Here is a 23,248-nt window from a genome sequence, read left to right as displayed (position 1 = left end):
CTAGGGGAAATTGATTTATTATGTAACAAGTTTAAGATTCTTTGTATAAAATAGATTTTATTTTAAGTGTTAGGTTAACAAAATTCATAGATCTTTATCAATAACTTTGAATATTTTTTAAAAATTCACATAATCCTTAAAAATCTTAAAATTTCATAATGTCATTTCAAATCTTATGACTTTATATTCTGTAAATTTATTAAAATCTGAACTACAAAATTCTAATTATAAAAGTCATTTAATAAAATCTTAAAAATCATTACATTCTTACAAAGTCTTTTAAAATTTACATAATTTTTATGTCAAAATAGTCTTTTAAATTCTAATCCAATACACTCCTAAAATCAAGTAGTAATTAAATGGAAACATTTATCAATAAAAACTGACTAAATTGTAATTTTAATACTCTTATAATTCTTAATATGTGATTTTATTCTTCTTTTTTTTTCTTTCTTGGTGATTTTGATTTTCCTATTTTAAAGAAATTGTTATCTTGGTCTAATATTTGATTTTCCATATATTTATTTATTAATTATAATTTTTTATATATTTTTTTCCTATTGAATCTGTCACGCAATTAACCTGGAATGAGCGATCAAATCCAACTGGTTAGGCATCGGATTCCGACGTTATTTTAATGTAACATTATTTAATATAACATTATTATCAATTGTTATTTTGAATATGCTTTTGAATACCAATTTTTTTTAAATGATTAAAACTCTTAATTAAATAACAACAAACTTTATTAAATTTTTTAAAAAATTCTTAATAATCTTAAATGAATATCACAAAATTTATTTTTATTATTTAAAAATTTTGATTGAATATCTCAAAACTTTTTTTTAATCTTTGAATCCTTTGAAATTCTAATTAAATACACTCTGATCCCTTAATTTTAATTTGAGTGGTATTTGAAATTTAAAAATTATAGAAATTGAAAAATAGATTTAGTGTGTTAGTTCAATGTTTTCCGAAAATGATTTAACTGTTTCCCACAAAATTCTTTTTACGATGAAGGTTAATTTTTTTTTTATCACAAGTATTCTTTTATTAGATCATTTAACGTAGTAAATAATTAAAGTTTTTGGTAAAAATACCCCTTACTCTTTTATTAGAACACTTTCTTTAAAAATTATATATTCATCCAATTTTAATGCCTATCCTAGTGTGCAACAATGCTCATAGTCTGGATTAAATTAGCACAGTTCTACAGATCCACAGAAAGAATAAACTAAACTTCCAACTGTTTTGGCTTGTTTATTGCTAAAAACATTTATTCACTCCACACATATCTACTTATCTATAAGTACTTAAGAGCGCATAAAGTACATATAATCCATAGAACGTTAATAACTCTACACTGAAATAATCTGCCAAAAGAGTTTGGCTTGGGACTAGCCGGGAGAAGGTTGGGTATCATTTGACACCCACATAATCTAGGGTAAGGGTAAGGGTCGGCAACCAAGTAATCAATAACGCCTACCACCGGCTGTCGACAGAAGAACTCGATTTGGTTTCTTTCCCTTCTTCCCCAACTCATTTGTCTTTGGTGCATTCGAGCTTATATTAGATTCTGCTCTTGATATAACATTGGAGTATGATTGTGTCTCCCCATTTCTCAAGCCTACAGAATCACAGTAGTTGAGAACATGAAACATTTTTGGGCACTTGAAGCACCTTGATTCTTCGGTTATACAGAACAACAAATTTTGGCATGTAGAATTATATCAAATTGCATAAACATTTAATACCTGTTGAGACAGAAGAATCAGAGGTCCTGTTGTTATTATGTAGACCACTAGTTTCTTGAATTTGTAAGGATGGAGAATCATGAGCAGCAGCAAACCCAAGCCTAGTAACATTTGAGAATGATTTTCTCTCCCCAGCTAGGGGAGGACTTGATGATATAGTTGAATTTCCTAGAGCTAAACAAAACACATGCAAGAATTATATACACCATAGCACATCATTAGCTGCAATAAATGAAAAGTAAAACGGAAGAGGCAGCCTGAATAGCCAAAAGGCCCAAGTACAATAATGGAAATTAATACAGCACACAAATAATTACAGCATACATAAATCATTCATTTTCTCACTCTAAAACATTTCTACAATAGCAAGATTTCTAGTCATATGACAACAAATTCTGATAGAGGTTCGACATTAGGCCCAAAGCAAGCCCATGACAATGGTTGATATAATATGCTAATGAGAAGAGAGGGTAAATTGGGCAAAGTCAAGGAGAAATCATTATGGAGAGTGGAAAATTTCAAGGAATCTATTGAGACTGTTGGGAAGAGTCAGGAGGAGGTCCCCTCAGTAGAGGTGGTTTTTTGGTGTGATCATCAGCAGTAAGAGGAAGAGGGAGAGAAGGGTATCCAGAAGAGACAAAACTTAGATGAAGTTTTAGGTACTTTTGGTGTTATTCTCCAATCAAAATTGGAGTTTCACCTCAATATTCCACATAATAATTAAAGGTTAGCATCAATAATCAAGGTGAAACTCTAATTCTGATAGGAAAGCAGTACCAAAAGTACCTAAGGACCTACATCTAAGTTTATCTATCCAAAATTGAGTATCCCTTTGGTACTATGCCTGCAACTGGTCTGTCTCTCAGGAGTCAATCCTGGTGGTTCCGTTCCTTGTTCTTTATTTGTGTTCAAGTTCTGTACTATTTCCATTGTGGAACTACCTCTAACAATTACCCTGTCTTGAGGGATTGCAGATAAATTACAGCAGAACCCTTATCCTAACAACCAAGTACCATCTTCCAACATCCAAAAAGCAGATTACCTTCAAAGTCATCCATGGAGAATGTTGGAGGATCATCGCGAGAAGTAAACTGATGACTTAATGATATGGGAAGAGAATAAGCAGCAGTAGCTTCAGCCTTTATTTTTTCCTTCTTTTCCTAAAAACAAGAATACAACATAATTCCAGCAACATGAGAAAGCACATTCCAAAATATTTGGATAGCAAAACAAAAATATATTAATTTTTAATCAAGGCATTTGATAACATAAAAGAATCAAAATACCAAACATGCAATTAGAAGCAGTGGTGGATGTGAGTGAGGGTGTGCACTTGCACTCCCTCATTTTTTAAAATTCATCAAATTTGTGAATAAAATCTTATATTTTTATATTTTATTTTATCTATATTTATATAAGTGAACCCATTGATTTTATTTTTTATAATTTGCACCTACTGACTTAGGGTTTTGGATCTGCCATAGATTAGAAGGCTATGAGCCCCATTTCAGTGCCATAAAAGAAGTTACCAAACCCGGGTTCAACTGTAATCTAACAAGAAATGGGCTCCAGATTCAGAAACCTAAAAGATAAGCTTGCAAAACCCTAAAGTTTTGTCTGGTCCAACCCTAGAAGATTTCCTTAACACACAATCTCCCCTACTTGCACACCAAACAAAATGACTTACAAAGGAGGCATATAATGAAGGGAAAAAGTAGATAAAATCAGCTTTCCAAGAAAAATTTCATTATCATATCCTTTTATACACATGTTAAGGGTGAAATATGTGAGTCAACGCCAAAATCGTACAAGACTCCATGAAATCTACAAAAATAAAATATTATGGGCTACATGGATACCTTTTTTGCAAGTTGCTTCCTCTGATTTGCACGCTTCTTGATTTCATCTATAAATGGGGCCAATGCTTCAGGAGGCAACATCTCACTCAAATCAACTTCACAAAGCTGAAAAATTAGCAAACATCTATTATGAACCATAAAAAATATCTTGGAAGTATAAAACTCTTTTAACAGGCACCTGAAAGGTTGTGGTTAATGGAAAATGACTAAGAAATCGATACCGCCTCCTGATGGCTTCAGTCTGAGTAACTGTTTCCAACTGTAGAATCCTTCCACTTATTCTGCAATCAGTATACATTGGTAAAAAATCATTTAATGATAAGTAATGCTCCTCTAAATAGAAAGATGTCCATTCAAGATGAAGACATCAACCATAAATACAGATATTCTAATCATCATCAACTAATATCCTCATTCCTCAGACAGCCAGACCTACATTTGAATGAACAAATGCTACCACTACTACTAGTACTATTGTAGACATAGACATATAGATGAAATGGATAAAAATTGAAGCAACATATATTGAATATTTGGTCTTTGATAGAGCCCAAAGTTGATTAGTCCATGAAGCCAATGGCCCTAGTGGATTAAGGCTTCATGGTTAATTGGTTATTGTTGTTATAACTTCTCACAGGTGTTTCTCACTGATTTTTATCATTGAATGTGTTTCTGTTACACAGGAATTACAAACCAAACTTCATTTGAATTGAATGCCATCTTTTTAGTCTGTAGCTGAGGTTCAATTCTATTTTGAAATCAATTGTATGTCATAAGGATTGGCATTAATAGCATACTAGTGAAATCTTACTAGTTTGTGTTGCATTCATCTTCTTTTGCAACAGGGACTTGTATATAAATAATATTAATGAGATTAGAGGTCCTTGTTGTATGGTGCATATAAGTTCATTAACCAATATAGAGACTTGACAATTCATTTTATAGCTTAAAATGATAAAATAGTTCCACATTATGACAACATTATTTGACCTTAAGCCTACAAACCAACACACATTTTTCCACTTTCTAAGCATATAGGGGAAATAAATTTTGACTCTGTCCAAACCTGTGAGGAAGCATATCATAGCTCCCATAATGGTGAAGCAAACACTTCATGTTCAGAGGATGAAGAATTAGATGCTGACCATCAGCAGCCTGAAATAGACAAGTATTGTAACAACCAGATGTCACCATTAAAGCTGATTTAAGCACAAAACATTCAGGGATTCCTCAATGAAACTAAAAGCAGCAATTCCACATAAGAGAGGGTCCTTATAAAGCTGGTTTAAGCATAAAAAATTCAGGGAGGGTCTAAGAGATAAAAGGGCTTAGGATAGCTAGGTAGACATAATCTGACATCAATGGATAATTAAAGTTCAAAGTTAACATTTCGCCAGTATGGGCAACCAAGTCAGGCTTATATCAGCATCCACTCACACAACCAGCTCAACATCTAAACATTGGAATAACAATTCATCTTTAGATTACATCAAAATGAAAAATATCATAATCAATGATGTAATTATAGAATGAAAAGCAGCTCAAATTTTCCACTTCTGATTAAAAAATTTATGAATAACTATGCTCTCAAGTAGGAAGCAGTGGTTGAAGTCTAGAGATCCTATTTGGACATAGCCTCAGTGTTATGCTGACAACTAGAAAATTCTCTCTCCCCATTAATGATATTGTTACAAAATCATAAGGTACAAGAAAAATCAGTCAATAGAAAAGGGAGCAGTTGTGAGACCAACAATGAATGCTGAAAGAGTAACATAGGTTAGCAAGCCTTAATGATTTTTTTTTATCAGCAAAAATAATATATATTATAATAACATGGTTAGTACAAGTCATACTGATATATATACATTGTTTTGAAACTATGTAAAGACCAATGGAGTCCTAATACAGGCTGTATTGCAAGAATTAAGCAAGCCTTAATGATCTTCATATCAGAGCCTTTATTTTCATTTAACTTTCTTTTTCAAGAAAGCTGGTATGCAATTCTTTATTTGTCTTGAAGTACAATTTAAGAGCAGCACACTAAGAGAGTTCATGATGACCAATTGTTTGCAGGGCAATGCAATTATTGTATGCCAATAATACTACTGAGAGAGACAAACCAATTAAGTTACTAGTGCTGCTGTTATATTCCATTCCTCAGTTTAATCTTGAAAATTTCCCATACACTTTAGTTTTCTTATTTTATACTCCAGCTCTAAAGAGAAATAGTTTAAGAGTGAATGGATCCTCTCATTTGAAATTTGTTAATATCTATGAAGAGAGAGATACACACAAAATCTCCAAAATGACCTAACCATGTCAAAATCTAACAAAACATTCCCAGTGTAATACTATAAACATATACATACAAAACTCATTTAAATAAATAGATAAAATTAATTAGAGACTGATTCTAGGATCTCATACTTCTTGTTCCATATCAAATTAACCTATAACTCAGCTTTTACTCCTTTCAATAGCATGGTACAACCTGTTGTCTTTAACAGACACTCATTTTGATTTTTCTTAAGATTTTATAGGAGGAAGAATACTAGGTTCCCTTCTCTACCAATTTGGTGGATAACAAGGGGTTCATTTTAATTTCACCCATAAATTGAACTAATTGAAAAGCATTCATATGGGCATATTGATATCTCATGCATAACCTCTACTGCACAACTTGTCTCCATTCCATCCTTCCCCTTTCCATTTTACTTCGTGCCTTTCTATTTCCTCCCATCCTCTCTAAGTACCTATTTGTTTTAAAGTTGGGTATAATTGATTATAATAGAAATGATTCTGAACTGTTTAACATAAGTCATAATTGTGATGTGTGCCCAAATAAGGGTGCATTTAGAATAACTTATTTACATCTTATTTAGGCTTATGATATAACTTATAAGGAATTGTGTAAATATTTGGCAAAGCTTATGATATGTTCATAAATTGTTTTCAGCTTATTTCAATAAGATCTCTTGGATAACTAACTTATAAAAGCAACTTAGAACTTATTATATGAAAACAATTTAACCTTATTTCCTCTTTAATTATTAAAAGTTGAAACAAATTATACAAAAATGCTTGCACGATTAACATTTGTTCAATAAGCACTTAATTAAGTTGTTTACTCAAAAGTACCCTAAATCTCAACAATATATTATTGAAACATATGCCAAAGTGGGAGGAATTGATTTTGGCATCTAACCAAAGAGGCACTAAAACTTCCAAATATATCCTGAGTGTAAAACAGTAATATAGCTAATGTCTCCATCCATCTTTACAAACCCTTATAATCCTACTCTATCCTCAGTCAAGCCCACCACTTTCAAAGAACAAAGTTGTCTGAAAAAGTCTTACTACATGATGTTAAATTGCTCCATATAATTTCTAACATTGACACGTTCATTTCAAACAGAAAATTATGAAGCAAGAAACATGGGACACAGAACACAAATTTAAAACCAACTGTCATACATTACCTGGTAGAAACTGTATGAACTATTTTCCTTCACATCTCCAATAACACCTTCTGAATGCCTTTGATTATCATTTTTCTCCTCATATGAAGAAGATAAATTCATTTCCTGCTCTATTAATTCTTTCTCCACATCCAAGTTTTGATCCGAACAGGCTCCAGCAGTTGACTTATCCAACATCATAACCTTATTTTGATCAAGGAAATCAGAAGAAGAAGTTATTGATCCATTAGAACAGTTTTCATCATCAGTATCCATAGAATTTGCAACTGTTGATGGTATCTGGTGTCCACAATCAATAATCATAGAAGATTTTTCACTGTCATGAGACCTGTGCTCACTCCAATACCTCTTCCTCTGTTCTAATTGTTGCATTGCAGCACAAACATAAGGAAGCTTCTCCAGGTCATCAACAAGACCTGAATCAGCTCTGGCTAGCCAACCATCTAGATCGGATATTGCATGCTTCACTGAGAGATCTACATCTGATATAAGAGTGAACTTAGAAAAGGGATCACAGATATCTCCATCGACACCTGATGTGGTATTTGTCTCTCGTTTATTTTTAAGTGACAGAGTAAAGGAATCCTTTTTCCGTGTTAAAAAGGTGAACTCAACATTATCTCCTACTTGATACTGTTTTACATTTGTGATGTGCAAGGTATATAAATCCTTGGCAGATATCATCACAAAGCACAAAGGACACCTTTTCCAGCTATCACCTTTGTGATCCTCTTCACCCATCAATAAGTACTGTAGAATACATGGGAAACAGAAAATATGTCCACATGTGGTTATCTGCGGACACATGGGATACTCCAAACAAATTGGACACTGAACTGAAAAGGGGGTCAAATATGTCACACATATAATATCTTCCCACTGCAACATTTTATCTGGATCCATCGACTCAGGTGAATAATTTCCCAAACCTAGCACCATGAACTTGTAATTTGCCTGCAGAAACAAATCTTTGTTGTACGGCTTCCTCTTCCGATGCCTTCTTGTAGTGGTAGGGGGAGGAGGAGGACCCCGTGGTTGAGAACGGGATATCGGGTCATATTGAAAATTCAGCAAGTAATTCCCGTTCACCGTCTGAGCTTTTCTCCCCGCCGAAGGGGCACTTCCGTGAGAATGGACGGACCCAGGAGTTTGTTGATTTCTATGATAAGAAGCTGTTCCTGTTCCCATTCCAGTCCGTCTTCCCCCATGACTCCTAGAACCTGTTCTAGAGTTTTGCTGAGGTGAAACCATTACTCCACTTGGAGACCCTACTTCTGTCACCTAAAATTTGGACAAGAGAACAAAATTTAACCAACAGATACCCACACACAAAGATAAAAACACGTAATTCTACACTTCTATAACGCCATAAGCTTCCAGAAACTAAGAAACACAATCAAACAAATAATCCATCCCTAGACAAGGAAAACCAAAAACACTACCTTTTCGGAAGATCCACCAGAATCTTGAGCAGCTGAAGCCGATGAACCTAACGACAAAATCGAATCACTGAATCAATTAATCAACATTTAAACACCCAAAATCACACTCTCCAAAATTCAATATCCAAAAAAAAACCCGCCTTTACCCTCAAGTCCTCTTTTTAAAAACAGTTGAATAAGACAACGAACGACCATTTAAACACCCAAAACCACACTCCAATTTAGATTATTAAATTCCCAATAAGAAAAAAAAACTTGAACACCACGATTCCCCCCCCCCCCCCCCCAAGTTCTCTTTCGATTAAACAGTAAAAAAAAGCCAAATTACATAAGGAATTGAAAGGGAAGCGAAGAGATCGAGGAGCTAGCGAACCTGGGGTATCGGAGATCTGGAGAGATCCGAAAGTGAGGTTGATTGGTGAGGGGGAAAGAGAAGGGAAGGGTTGAGGAATAGGGATTCCGATTCCATGTTGGGAATTAGGGTTAGGAGATGGCGCAGAGGAAGAAGACGAAGATGCGGCTTGGGTTTGTGAGGGCAAGATGGACATGAAAGTTCTGGAAAAAGAGGGGTTTGGGGTTGGTTCGTTGGTTCGGCTTCCTCTATTCTACTTTACCAAACTGTGTTGAATGAAATACACCTTTTATTGTCTTGTGTTGGGTTGTGTCTTTCGCGGCTTCGCGTGGGTATCTCTGCCGCATCTTTACCGAATATCGGTTTAGTTTTATTCAAGTTGACCAAAGCGGATTTTTTTTAAAAATTTATTTTAAAAAAGAAAACTTTATCTGAAGGGGTAAGTTTTTGGAGGGAGTTTGCTGGTAGAATTGACGAGTTGGACACGTGGCCGCAGCAGTTGGGGGGGGGGGGGGGGGTGGAGATGGCGAGACACGGTCCATGTGACAGGTTCCGCCATTCGTAATGGCGAAATATTTTTTTTACGAAATTTTTTTTTAACTTAAAACGAGTATAATTTTTTATAGGAATGTTCGTTTGAGACCCATAATATATCAAAATGTTCGAAATTGAATGAGAAATTTGCCAGAAGGGGATTTGGTCAACTCATTTTTCCAAAAAATGGATTTAAGATTCAACCACCCATTTTTTTAATCTTAAATCCTACTTTTGAATTACTTAGAGGCGTTTTTTTGGAAAAATGAGTTGATCAAATCCCTTTCTGGAAAATTCCTTATTCGATTTCGAGTATTTCAACATATTATGCCTCAAATGGACATTCCTATCAAAAGTTATACCCGTTTCAAGTTTAAAAAAATTCCGTAAAAAAAGCATTTCGCCATTATGAATGGCGGAACCCGCCACGTGGACCCTATCTCGCCATCTCCACTGGCGAGTTCCCCTAGCTGCTGCCACGTGTCCAACTCGCCGGACACTCGCTAACTCCACTAGCGAAATCCCTCCAAAAACTGACCCCCTCTAAAAAAAGTTTTGAAACAGACCTCTTTTGAGAATAAGTTTCTAAAAGGAACATGTTTTGGTCAATTTGCCTTAGTTTTACCGCCACCACCACAAGCCACAAGGTCCACAACACAATCAATTCTTGTTTTTATTTTTTTATTTAGTAGTATTTAATTTATTTGGCATGCTTTCTTATCAAATGGTATTCTTTTTTCATTTTTTATTTTGTCTAGAAGACAAGTTTTTTTTTTACTAAAGACAATTGTGTTTAAGTCTGGAATGACAACTATGAGCGGTTAAACTCGTCCAAATATTTTTTTAACATAATTTTAGAGTTGGGACTCAAATTCAATATCTCCAGTTTTTTTTTTTTATTTGCTACTTGACATATAGTATTATTATCAAATGATATTCCTATGGTGTTAATTAGTTAAAGAATAAAAGCAAGAAAAAATTATTTAGGAACATTTGTTTCACGGACTTTTTGTGAGATTCTCCAGAATGTGGAGATGAGAATATATATTTACATGTTTGCTTGAAGATAATTTAAAAATATTCTTGGGGTATCTTTTATTCACGGGAAAATGAGAAGTTCATGTTTAACTTGATTTTATATTGAAATGATTCTCATGAATGAAAATATGGATTTTTATGTGGTGAGAATCATATTAATCATGTAAAATTTCTATTACACCCTCAATACCAATACTTATTATTTCATTATCTAGAACTCTTATTTTAGATTGTTTTTAATTAATACAAATTTCATCTTGCATCTTTTCCTATAAGTCTTCTCGGTATGTTTCCTATCCTATTAAAATTTTGTTGTACAAGTCTTTTGTGTTGCTAGTTCTTTACAAGAGTGAAGAAAATATTTTGGTGTTACGTTTTTTTAATAGTAAGATGTAGTTAAGGAATTTATTAGAAAAAATTGTAAGATTCTTTATTGTTATTTGCAAACTACAAGTGTCTAGTCTCATCATATCTTTTCGTGTAAGTGTTGGGTTACATGTGTGAGGTGAAGTCCCACATCGAGTAGAAGTGAAGAGGTTGAGCACCATACCATATAAGTGAGGAGAAGACCCATAAACCTGAGCCTTAAGGTTTTGGGTTAAAGTGTGGTGTCAGGTCTCCTTATGTGGTGACTCATGGTCCACAGGTGTACCCCTCGAATCTGACCAACAATTGGTATCAGAGCCGATAATTCAAGTTGTATATAATAAGTTCTTTAATATATAAAATGACATTTTAGATTTTAGTAATATAACATATTTTTATGAAAACATATCGTGAACCAAACATATTCTTTAAATATTCCTGGAAATATAAAAAGATTCTCAACCAATTTTAATAGTTAAATAAAATTATTTTTCTTGAAATACCCATGAATGTCATTTTCATATAATATTTTTGGAAATAACATTCCTAGAAATACTATAAGATTTCGTGAAACAAACACTCCTTAAAAATGAAAATTTATTAATTGATTTTTAAAATAAAAAATAAAAATGATAAATAGAATATATTTCATTTTCCTTAATTAGTTTTCTTTTTTATAGTAATTATCTTTAATTAGTATTCTTAAAATTTTGTTAATATGATATTTTTTTATTTTTCTTTAAATAACATAGGGAAAAAATCATTGAAAAAGTTGTACTGAATAAAAATATGGACATTTTTAATTCAACATTTTTATAATTTTTTTATTAAATGAATTAATATATTTTTATCAAATAAAATATATATACTTAATGTTTTTTTATGCTTATATACTTAAGAATTTATTAAAACTGATATATAGTTTTGTTTATAGTGATTTTTTTGCATTATCGTTGTGATTCCATAGGCAATCTAGGGCTCAAACTCAATCTACAAGTGGGTACTTCTAAAAATTGAATTTTTCATATATGAAGTGAAAGAATAAAACTATATATGAAAAGCACAAATTCATTTAGAGATCATGCTGAACAAGAAAAGCACGACCTTGCTGTGACAGAACGACAGTCTATATATGCTACTGTTTGTCATTGGGCCACACTCTTCCCAATTGGTCCAACTCACCTCATTTTTTAAAACCACTACTTGTCTATCGGTTCTCCAATTTCAGTAGCTTTATATATATATATATATATATATATATATATATATATATATATATATATATATATATATATATATATTTATTTATCAATTTTAAGATGCAAACCATCATCCTCATAGAGCAAACCATTGGGTTCATCCAAAATCAAAGCTGCATACTTCCTCTTTGTTATAGCTTTTTTTTTTAATTGATTTAGGTTGATTTCTCTATTTTTTTTAAACTTATTTATTTTCTCGTTTTGTATCCTCAAGTTTTTACTAGAAATTTCGGAAAACCAAATAAAGGTGTCTCCGACTGATATGGTTCTGCAATTCAATACAAGTAATATGCATAGAACGTATAACAAATTGAATAATATAGTTAAATCTGAAATGCCAACAAGAAATAATTCAAACGATAACAAGTTTTGCCAGAGAAGAAATACAGGATAGAGAATTTAAGGAGATCCCAAAATCCTCACCAATCCCTTCGTTCCACTCACTGCCTAGTTATATCCCTCATTTTCCTCTCCTGCCATCAGCCTCCATGTTTTCTTCTTCACACGCAAACCACGCCTCACATTACATGCTGTCGTTGCTTCATTCAATGGATCAATGGCCCCATGTCCTTGCTCTTGATTTAATTCTTTTATATTTGTTCCAATTCGTTAAGTGATTTGATTGAACAATGACAGAGTTGCAAATGAATTTGGACCCTATAGTGCAAAGCTTGTTGCTGCACCTGTGAGAGTTTTCCAGATATGAAAATTAAAGGGGCAATGCGTCTAGAGTTGAAGATAACAATTTGGGTCTTAAAAAATATAAATTTATTAAACGTGAGTATCGGTAAACAAGTTAAAGTTGTAAAAAATGAGGTGAGGTGAACCAATTAGTAGGTGTGTGTCTAAAGGAGTGTGTTTGAAAGTGTACTCCTTAACATTTTTCTCTTGCGTACTAATATATAAACTCTTCAAAACAACATACTGTCAAACATGTGTAAACTAGCTTTGAATTCATGAACGAATATCAGTTTTTCTGTCATGGCATTGACTAGTCAAGTAAAAATAAAAACACAGGAGTATAATCAAATGCATTTATCATTCAAAACAGTGAGACCAATACCATCTCAGGCATCAAAATTATACAAACCAAGTCACATTTGATTTATGTACTGCGAAAGCACAAAAGGGAAAGGGATAACTAACTCAGTGCATTTATATGAATGAATACTAACAGATAAATTAACACATAAAGAATAGTGGTCGAATTATTCCATCATACATCTAGAGGGCAACAAGAATAAAACAAAAGGTTTCAACACACAAACATGATCAACCACAACAATCTAACAGTGTAGTGCCATTCATGGAACATCAAACGAATATGCAGTAGGGGACATTCTTCATGCAATAATAGTGCAATACCAAAAACCATAGGTAATTAAAAAGGATTACCAATTCGAAGTTTTTCTTCTATTAAGAGTTCAGTGTCCAAATACAATCGAAGTTCTTCTTTAAACACAGAAAATTACAAGAAGTTTTTCTCCTCCCAATTCCCTTTCCCCATTTTACAGAAATCAGAAGAAACTTTCCCCTTAGTTGCAGGAAGAAAATTGTCCCCCCTTTCTCTCTTGGGTGATTTCCTTTTATTGTTGGTGCCTCATCTCCTCTTTGAGTCAAACGTGATAACTTACTAGCAAAGGGTCTTGTGTATTGCAGCTTCCAATCACTCTTCCTGTCACTTTCATTTTCCATTTGAGGCTTCATTCAGTTGCCATGCCTTCTTGCTTCTTCCCATAACCGAAAATGGTAGTAAGGTGATTCCCTTTGGAAGTAGTAGTTACCACAACATTCTCATCAGCTGCAATAACCTTCCCTCCGACAATCTTAATAAAGCTTTGACCTGAAATTAAAGAACAGGAAATTCCAAGAGAACTACGATTGGATGATGATAATGATAATGATAATGATGAAGAAACAACACAAAGGTTATTATTTATGTGGGTGCCAGTGAAGGAAATGAAAGTGAAGGGTAGAAATGATTCGTACTAACACCACTCTTGCCCACTCTCTCATACCAAGCTTCTTTCATTGTTTATGGACCCTTCACTTTGATTTCCCTCACTGGAACCTACATAGATAACAACCACCTTTGTGTTGCTTCTTCATCGTTATCCATCATCCAATCTTGACCTTCAATGTTCTTTTAGAAATTCCTTTTCTTCAATTTCAGGTCAAAGCTTTATTGGAATTGTGGGAGGAAAGGTTATTGCAGCAGATGAAGTTGTTGTGTACTTTCAAGAACATTGAGAACCCCAAGATTTCTAAAACTACCCTTCATGATTAACCAAGGCAACGTGCATGCCATCAAACCTATTTTCATTGAAGTTCCTACAAACTCTGATGTGACTGAGAGAGCAGTCCAGTTTGCTCGCCACTACCAAGTTAGCATCGTTGTGCCAAGCTCTCAGGGCTTGTAGTATAAGTGTTTCAATTAGAGTTTTTGATTGTTCCACACAATCTATATTAAAAAAAATCAAAAGCCAATAAAATCACAACTTTGGATGTTAATAAAATCTACTACTGGCACACAGACACACATTAAACAACAATCATAGTTTAGAGTAAGCATCATAGGTATATTCAAAAGTCTAAATTATACACGAGGCACCTAACAATGTAACTAGATTACCTAGGAGATCTTACTAGAATAGACGCACAACAATTATTGTAAGTTTATTGTTGTAATGGACACAACCTACTAGTAACAGGGACAGGAAGTAATAGTAAGTATTTGTGAGGGATGACATTTTTTCTTATTTAATTGCAAGCGATAGATTGTATGAGTACAGAATTTGAACATGACTTACCATGACTCATTTCCAACCTAATCAACTTACCACTAGATTGGGTTAACACATTTTGTAATTACGACTAATGTTAATCACATTGGTTAAACAAAAAAAAAAGAAATTATCTATAGAAATAAAAGGATTTATTATGTTAAAAAAATAAAAAATAATGAATTTAGTACATTTTTTAGTAATTAATTGTAAGTAGGAAATATTTCTTAACCAATATTTTTAGAACACTTGTTAATCATAATTTTAATTAAAATTCTTAAAATATTTTTCCAAAAATACTCTTAATATAGCATCGTTTTGTATTAAAATAATTCAAAATAAATTTAAAGTGATATTGAGTTAAATTTAGTCCAATATAATTTGTGTGGGTTCTTCACTCAACTAACACATAGATCTGAGTAGATATGCAACAAATCAATTTGTGTGGGTATCGATCATGTCTTTTATGGAGGATAAGAAATAATCATGTAATTGTGACTATTAAATAAGCTAATTAAATATAACAAAAGAGTTAGAACTTTTACTTTATTTAATTAATCAAGAAAATCATGGTCGTTACGTTGAAGATGTGTATTGGTCATGGTTAGAACCAAGGATAGAGCAAAGCAAATAGAGAAAGAAGATGTGTATTGGTCATGGTTAGAACCAAGGATAGAGCAAAGCAAATAGAGAAAGGACGAAAAAAATATAAGACATGGTCAACGAATTTCACCAGATGAATAGATCTGCAACAAAAGTCTATGAATGGAGTTTCATTGTCTGACTCATGGATCTGACATAAACAAAAAGAGCACATAAGTTTTAGAAACAAGAAAAGATGTCAACACAACAAAAAATAATTATAAAGTATGGACAAAGGTCGATCTTGGACCTCTGGGTCAAATAGTCTATTTGGTGAGAACAAGAAGAGGTGATGAACTTTTGCCTGGTAGGAATAATTACAAGTTGTGAATGTGATGAACTTTTGCCTGGTAGGAATAATTACAAGTTGTGAATGTGATGGTAAGATGTAGATGTAGATGGAGGGTCTTTGGCAAACCTCCACATTATAAAGCTTCGGAAACCTTTACCCACGGTTTGATTTGATGTTATTAACGGCTCACGATTATTTGTTTGATAATCCGTGTGTCTTCGAATCAGCCAATAGAATTTTACTATACACAATACTCACTTTTTATTCGGTGTGCACGCTAAATTAGATTGAGATGTGGATAACCACAACAATAGTTATCCTTATAATGCACTCCTTTTATTAAATATGTGTTTAAATTAATAGTTTTTAATTTGAGATAAAATATTGTATCTTATTAACGAGTGTCTAAAAGATTATTGTTTTGATTAAATAATATGTAAAAGTCATATGTATTAATATTAATTTGAGATGATTTAGCGTGCATTTTTAGTTTGAAAGTTTTATACTGTTAATAATCAATTAAAATTCTTCTTTTATATGATTTTGAAGTTAGTTATCATCAAAGTAAATAGATTTACCATTCATAATAGTTGATGATTAATTGATAATATAAAATATCTTTATATTTTCAATACATATTTTATTTTCTCTTAATTCTTATGTATGACAAAATATAAGAAATATTTCATACTTTCTATTTAATTTTTTAAAATATAATTAGTTCAAGCAATAATCTTACAAGATTATATAAGAAGGATAAATAAAAAGTTACATACACAATATACCAATTAGAAAAATAAAAGTTTGCATTATCAATTATGGGCTTAAAATATATTAACTAACATTTATCAACTCCGGTAGTAAAAAAAAACATATATCAACTCCAAAACTCTCATTTGATATATGGATAATACATATCATTTAACCTCTACCTTTTATTTTAACATATATATAATATAGTTATTAAACTTTGAATGCCTGATAAATTTACGAATTTTATTTTGGGTCTTTAATAATTATTTTTTTATTGAATCTTTAATAAAATAAAAATTTTATTTTTGGCCATTATCATTTTGTTGCAATCCTTCTAATATATTTGTTTTTTCATTTAAGTCACTAATATTTTTTTATTTTGTATTAGTCCATTTAAAAATGATTTGATAGGACTAATAACAGATGATTTATATATTTTATGTGAAAAAAAATAAACATACTAGAATGACTAAAATAAAATAACATGAAGCAGAAATAAAAATGTTGTTTTTATTAAGGACAAAACGTAGAAAAAATTAATAGGATCCAAAAATAAATTTTCTAATTTATCAAGGATTCAAAATATATTTAGGCCCTACGAATGCTCTTGTCTTCATATTTGGTTGATTCGTACAAAAGAAAAGAAAACATAAAAATCATATTTTATATACCAATAAAAAAAATAAGGTTACATTGTAGTGTTGGGCATCCGATCATTATGGTTAGATTTGGACTCCACCTGACCAAAATCAAGTACTCTAAATTAATTTAAAGCCATTTCTGACTCTTGAGCCTTTGGGTTGGTCAATTTTTTTGGCTTGATGAACAAGTTGGAGTGGGTTTTGACTTTCACTGAAAGACATGTTAATGTTGTCAAGCAACGAATAAGAAATTCCAATGTCCAGTTTGAGGTTGCCGAAGAAGGAGCAATGTTGTCAACTATTTGTTCTTTCATGTGAGTAGTCACTTTGTCTCCGATGGCAATATGTCACACTTGCTACCTTGTCTCTATAGTTTCATGGTAAATGTTTTTTATGTATAGTTTGGTGCTAAATGTTGAAGTTTTTGAGATAATGAGAGATAAATGAGAATAAGATGAGAGTAGGTGTGGGAGGGAAAGTGACGTAGATGAGAATGAAACAAATTACATAGGTACAGATGTTGAACTGAAACAAAATAAACAAATATGCATGCTATTTCTCTCAATGGAAATTATTTATAGAGATGAATTTAGTTTGAGATCTTAATACCCTTTGATACAATCTGCATCAATGCCCCCTTTAACAACACAAGAAGCAATTTATTGAGGCCTAAAGACCAAAAATACAAATAAGATAATCTAGAAATGAAATGGAAAAGTCTAGACTTTTATCCTGAACTAGAGTTGTCAATGTCTTTTCTTGGATTTCAAGGCCCAACACACTAAACAAAAAAAAAACCACAATGTTGAATATGTTTATTAGCCATTGTTAGAACCAAGAATAAGGAAAATTAAGCATAAGGGGAGGACAAAGAAATATAAGTCAAGGTCAATGACTTCCATCTAACTAGCTAGATTTGCCACGAAAGTCTATGAATTGGGTTTTGTTGCCTTGTGTTAGTTGATATTTGGACTCTAGTTTTAGAGTGTTGTTAGGTGCACCCAGCATTATTGCTGGTGCACCCAGCATTCTTGAAAAATGTCAAAATTGTTCTTGCTTAGTTTTCCACTTCCGGATAAACTTGATCCATATATAAGAGGAAAAATAATTATAATATACTTTTAAATACAACATGTTTATTTATAATATAATTAAATCTATTTTTTATTTTATTAAGTATAATATATTTATAAATATTGATTTATTATAAATAATTAATTTCTTAATATATTTTTTTAGAATAAATTTGTTTAGAAGATGATATTAAAATACTTACTCAGTCCCATTATAATTATTGTTTAAGGTTATTTTATACATATCAATAAAAATCAATAAATACATAAAAGATAATATTATAAAGAATTAATCATATCATTATTAATATTATAAAGAATATAAAAAAAATAATTAGTATTATATAAAAAATTAAAATACTAACTACTTTATAATACATTTTTTTACATGATCATTAGTATAAGTGGGAAAATTGTAATTATAAGAGAATTTAAAAATATCAGTACGTTATATAAGATCTTAGATAACGAATGATGTCCATTTTTTGGTTAATTATTTTTTTTACACCCTTTTCAACTTCTTTATTTCAATTATATTTAAAGTTATATTTTAAATTATTTTAAATTATTTTTTTTTCAATTATATTTAAAGTTATAACACGCGTGTATATAGACACAAATGGAATACACAATCAATGAAAATAAATAAAACTAACATTAGTAATGAAAATAAACAAAAACAACAATACTCATGAAATGAGTTCATGTACAATATATGTATATACAAGGAATATCAATGTAAAATATGTACATAAACTAAGCCTGATCAGTGCGCCGCCTGCGTCTACACCTAACGTATACTAGATGGTCCTGTGTCACACTCCTGGCCAATCTGAGGCATTCTTCGATCACCTCATGTGTCGATGAGCCAGACGTGACCACCCCTAGACTCAGATGACGCTCCAACCTCTCAGCAATGTCATCACAAACTTCCTGTTACATACAAAACAAACTAATTACACAAATTATTATGCAAATATTGAGGTAAATGACGTAAATTATTAGTATTACTTACCACTGCATGTCTGGGCTCCTCCGCAGATGTCGACGGTGCTCCTGGCTTCGGCACGTGAGGGATATCCGTCTGCGGGGCCTGAGGGACGACTCGAGGCTGCGGGGCGTGACCATGAGGCAGATGATCTACTGCGTGGCCTGGTGTCATGAAAGGATGGGAGATGCGGAAGAACCAGTCGATGTAGTCACTGGAACACGCCCCTGGCTCAACACACACCTCACCTGCAGGTACGATATGATCCTTGTAGTACATTCACCTGCCGTGTATATCATCATACGAGACCCATGAATCGACAGGAAGAGCAGGAATGGTCTGCGTGTAACCAAACTGCTGCACGACCCTCTCCGGTCGATAATAAACAGCAACAGGCCCCCAGCGCAAGAGACCGGAGTAGCATGATCTGACGTGGAAGTCCCGGACCTCCTGATGCTCCCCATACGGGATCCAACAGACATCCGGAATCCGGAGTCGGTCCAGGCGCTCCCTGTACGACGGCGTGCGAATGCTCTTGACGGTCTTCTTTGTTGCAATCCACCTGCACGCACGCGGAGAAGCCTCGTCGTAGTTCTGATCAGCAGTGGACTCCGCAATCGAGGGAAAGTGCTCGTAAATCTAGCACTACAGATGTAACATTCAAATTATAAACATTAATAATGAAAGTGTAACAAAATTTAAAGTTTAGCATGAATGAATGAAAAACATATTTGTTACCTGCAGCAGTGTGATGTAACCGCCAAGCTGTCGACTGTGGCCCATGGATGCATCGTTCAGCTGGTCGTACATATGAACCAAAGCAGCCACTCCCCAAGCGTACCTCTCTGTCATACTGAGGTCACGAAGGGCCTCCAAGTAGACAACATGGACATTGGTTGCACTCTTATTAGCAAACAGAGTGCAACCCAGTAGGTGAAGAAAATATGCACGAGCCGCAACTGTCCAATGACCTGCCTGGCATCGGCGCTAATATATATCACGTACCCATTGCAGGCGTACATACGGTCCGCGACACTGGACTGTCTCAGCCCTAGCAGACTCTGGAGACACCATCAACAAGTCCACCAGCATCTGAACCGCATCATCCACGTGCAAGGGCTCAAATGCGTGAAAGTCGCCAATAACGGGAAGATGGAGAATAGAGGAGACGTCGTCCAATGTGATGGTGAGCTCACCCACCGGGAGATGGAAACTAGACGTCTCTCGGTGCCACCGCTCCACAAACGCAGACAAAAGTCCCCAATCGTCGGTGTCTACGGAACACGCGATCAGAGGACTTAGTCCTGTACCAGTGATAAGTCCCTCAATGGTAGGGACAGACATGCCTAAACTATGGACCTTCCTCTCATGCGAGGATAACTTCAATTTAGGACGCTCCTGAATTGAAGTATAAAAGGAACGCAAAATTCGTTAAAATTATCATTTAAAGGAAAACTAATAGTATAATTTACTGGTTTAGATTTCGAGTGGGTCAAGGTATCCTGAATGTTCTTACACTTATTAATTTGTCATAGATTTATATTAGTAAGGCTCAACATAATTGATGAATGACTAGAATTTTTAAGCAAATAGATAGGGGTTCAATTTTTTTATCATGCATGTGAAGAAGATTTCATTGAAAAATATAATTTATTTCAATAATCTATAGGTATTAAAAATTAGTTTCATAATTTTTGACCATGGAAATATTCTTTTAGGGAAAAAAAATGCTTGCTATAGATTCATAGTCCAATTCAAACAATTATTTTCGTTGTGTTTTTCTTGTTTTATTACTAGTGACTAGTTTACTACATTATAAAGGTACAAGTGGGGTCCTTAGGTCAACAGTGCGTGACGCAAAAACGTGGGCATTAGAATTTGCAGGATGGAGAAATACAGACGAGCTGATAGCTAAGGCAATCGCTTCCTGCATCCTAATCCAAAATGTAATTTACATCTCAAATTAGTGATTTTGAAATATAAAAAATTTCATTTTGGATAATATTTCAGAAAGGTTAATCTTGAATGTAAAATTATATTTTGGTTTAAACTTTCCATAAGATTAAAAAAAAGTGCAGGAAACAATTATGGTTTTAGGAAGCAATTGCTGATAGCTAATTTAACATCTATGAATTGCTCAACTAAAGAATGAGCTTTCCAAAATTAGACCAGCCCAAATCATTTAATGGGCCAAGACAAGCTATGTTTCAGCATCGGGCTAGCCCATTCCCTTTCCCTTTTCAAATTCTGGCTTATCATTTCGTCACCAGAACACAACGAAACACAACGACAGACAAAACTTCTTGCACTTTCACTATTACTTCATGTACTTTTCATTACATTATGAAAAACTCATTCAAAAATGTAATTCGTATTTTAGAATAAGCTTTCCATAATACAATAGAAAATAAAGGAAGCAAGCAACAGCCACAATGACATTATGCAATGAATAAAAACGATAGTGTATAAAAAAAAAAATCTATTATATTACTGTAGTTCCTAAACTTAACTGTTTAGTTGTCACTAAAATATTTAAAATTATAGTAATGTTATCACTGAACCAACTTGTATGAAAAATACCTCACTTTACTGTTCAATAGGAACAAAGAGCTAGAGGAGTTGGAAATTTAAAATAAAGAATTAATTCAAGTGCGCTAAGTCATTAATGCACGAGTATGATATATTGATCTAGAAGGCCTTATTATAATGCCTTGCCACAATGTGTCCGTCAAAGGCTGCAAATTGATGCTATTTATTAGTACTACTTAATGGAATAGACAGCACAGGTACATAATTTTCTAGGGAGAGTCCTCAGTTTGAGGAGCATAATTAGAAATCATCAACATTTAGTGGGAACTGATTGTAATATCATGTACCTGGCCAAAGATTTCAATATTCGCTTGAGGATAGTACCAAAGGTGGAAGAACCTGAAAGAAGCAAAAGAGAAAGTATTCATGAATACCTAGCCAAACATATTTTCAAATTTCAATTGGGTGAGAGAAAAAAGGGTTTACTTCATAATTGGAACCTCAGCCATGTCCTATCCAAGTAAAACCATATGAGTCTGCTGCAGCAAATAAAATGTAGGCTTCAATCTTGTCCGCTATTCCGGCACTCAGTTCTATAAACAGCGCCAGCAATCTAGGACTGGATAACCCTATAAGGTTTAAATATCACTTTAATTTATGAAAATATCATGATTTTATTATTATTATTATTTTAATCACTCTTTTTCACTCTTCCACTAGGAATAGGAAATTCCAGATACTTACTAATTTTCTGAGTATACTGAAAACCAGTAATACTAGAAAACTTTGTAATCTTCTGTCTAGGAATATTCCTGGAAGCTAAAAATTTGGCAACCATTAAGGCCATTTCTTGGCAACGTGTCCTATAAAAAAGGACCTAAATGATATTTTCTTTTCTTCATGCTGCACAAGTCCCCTTCAGTGACTTTTTGTGGAACTTCCTTTGTCAGGTCTTTTTGGTTCTTTGAGTGAAGGTGTCTCGTTTTATTATTTTTGGATTTAATCATCAAACTGAACATCATGCACAGATATGATGTAATTAATACCCCATTTCATATTAATATATATGATTTTGTTTCATATTAATATACATGAATTTGTCTTACCTACGGTCTTTTTATTTTATTCAATCGAAAATTTTAGTCTCTCCATTTTAAAAGAGAGACACTTAGTCTTCTATTTTAGAAATTTTATAATTTTGGATTAATACTTAATTTTTTCTGTTTTATTTTATATTTTGTTTCAATTAAATCATAAATTTGATATATTCATTTATGATGACAACAATAAATGATTTACTTAATTAAAATGTAAGTCGTAAAAAAAATAAACATAGGCAAAATATATTGATAAAAAATTATATTTTTTTAAAAAAAGAAAACTAAATATCTTTATTTTAAAATAGAAATGTCATATTTTCTATCTGTATAAAACAGATACCAATGTTTGTATTTAAGCTTTTTT

General features: G+C 32.8%; 1 protein-coding gene, 1 long non-coding RNA gene and 1 other non-coding gene across 3 annotated transcripts; all 3 read right to left on the bottom strand.

Annotated features, from left to right (window-relative positions):
* Positions 1–1,235: 1,235 nt before the first annotated feature.
* Positions 1,236–9,224, bottom strand: LOC100798764 (RING finger protein 10). The gene is made up of 9 exons (XM_041010787.1): positions 8,908–9,224; positions 8,535–8,581; positions 7,093–8,373; positions 4,680–4,768; positions 3,792–3,894; positions 3,614–3,718; positions 2,797–2,914; positions 1,755–1,928; positions 1,236–1,627 (listed from the first exon to the last, which is right to left on the bottom strand). Exons 1-9 carry the CDS (start codon positions 9,080–9,082, stop codon positions 1,473–1,475), a joined length of 2,247 nt encoding a protein of 748 aa, XP_040866721.1. The 5' UTR covers positions 9,083–9,224; the 3' UTR covers positions 1,236–1,472.
* Positions 9,225–13,481: 4,257 nt separating this feature from the next.
* LOC121173770 (uncharacterized) lies at positions 13,482–15,892 on the bottom strand. The gene is made up of 2 exons (XR_005889131.1): positions 15,759–15,892; positions 13,482–15,659 (listed from the first exon to the last, which is right to left on the bottom strand). It is a non-coding gene; the product is annotated as an uncharacterized lncRNA (long non-coding RNA).
* MIR9740 (microRNA MIR9740) lies at positions 14,017–14,164 on the bottom strand. The gene has a single exon (NR_126777.1). It is a non-coding gene; the product is annotated as a microRNA MIR9740 (primary transcript).
* Positions 15,893–23,248: the final 7,356 nt, after the last annotated feature.

The sequence above is a fragment of the Glycine max genome, chromosome 16, assembly GCF_000004515.6.
Source record: "Glycine max cultivar Williams 82 chromosome 16, Glycine_max_v4.0, whole genome shotgun sequence".
Classification (NCBI taxonomy): domain Eukaryota; kingdom Viridiplantae; phylum Streptophyta; class Magnoliopsida; order Fabales; family Fabaceae; genus Glycine; species Glycine max.
The sequence above is the reverse complement of the archived record's forward strand: the minus strand, read 5'-3'. Positions and strand labels throughout refer to the sequence as shown.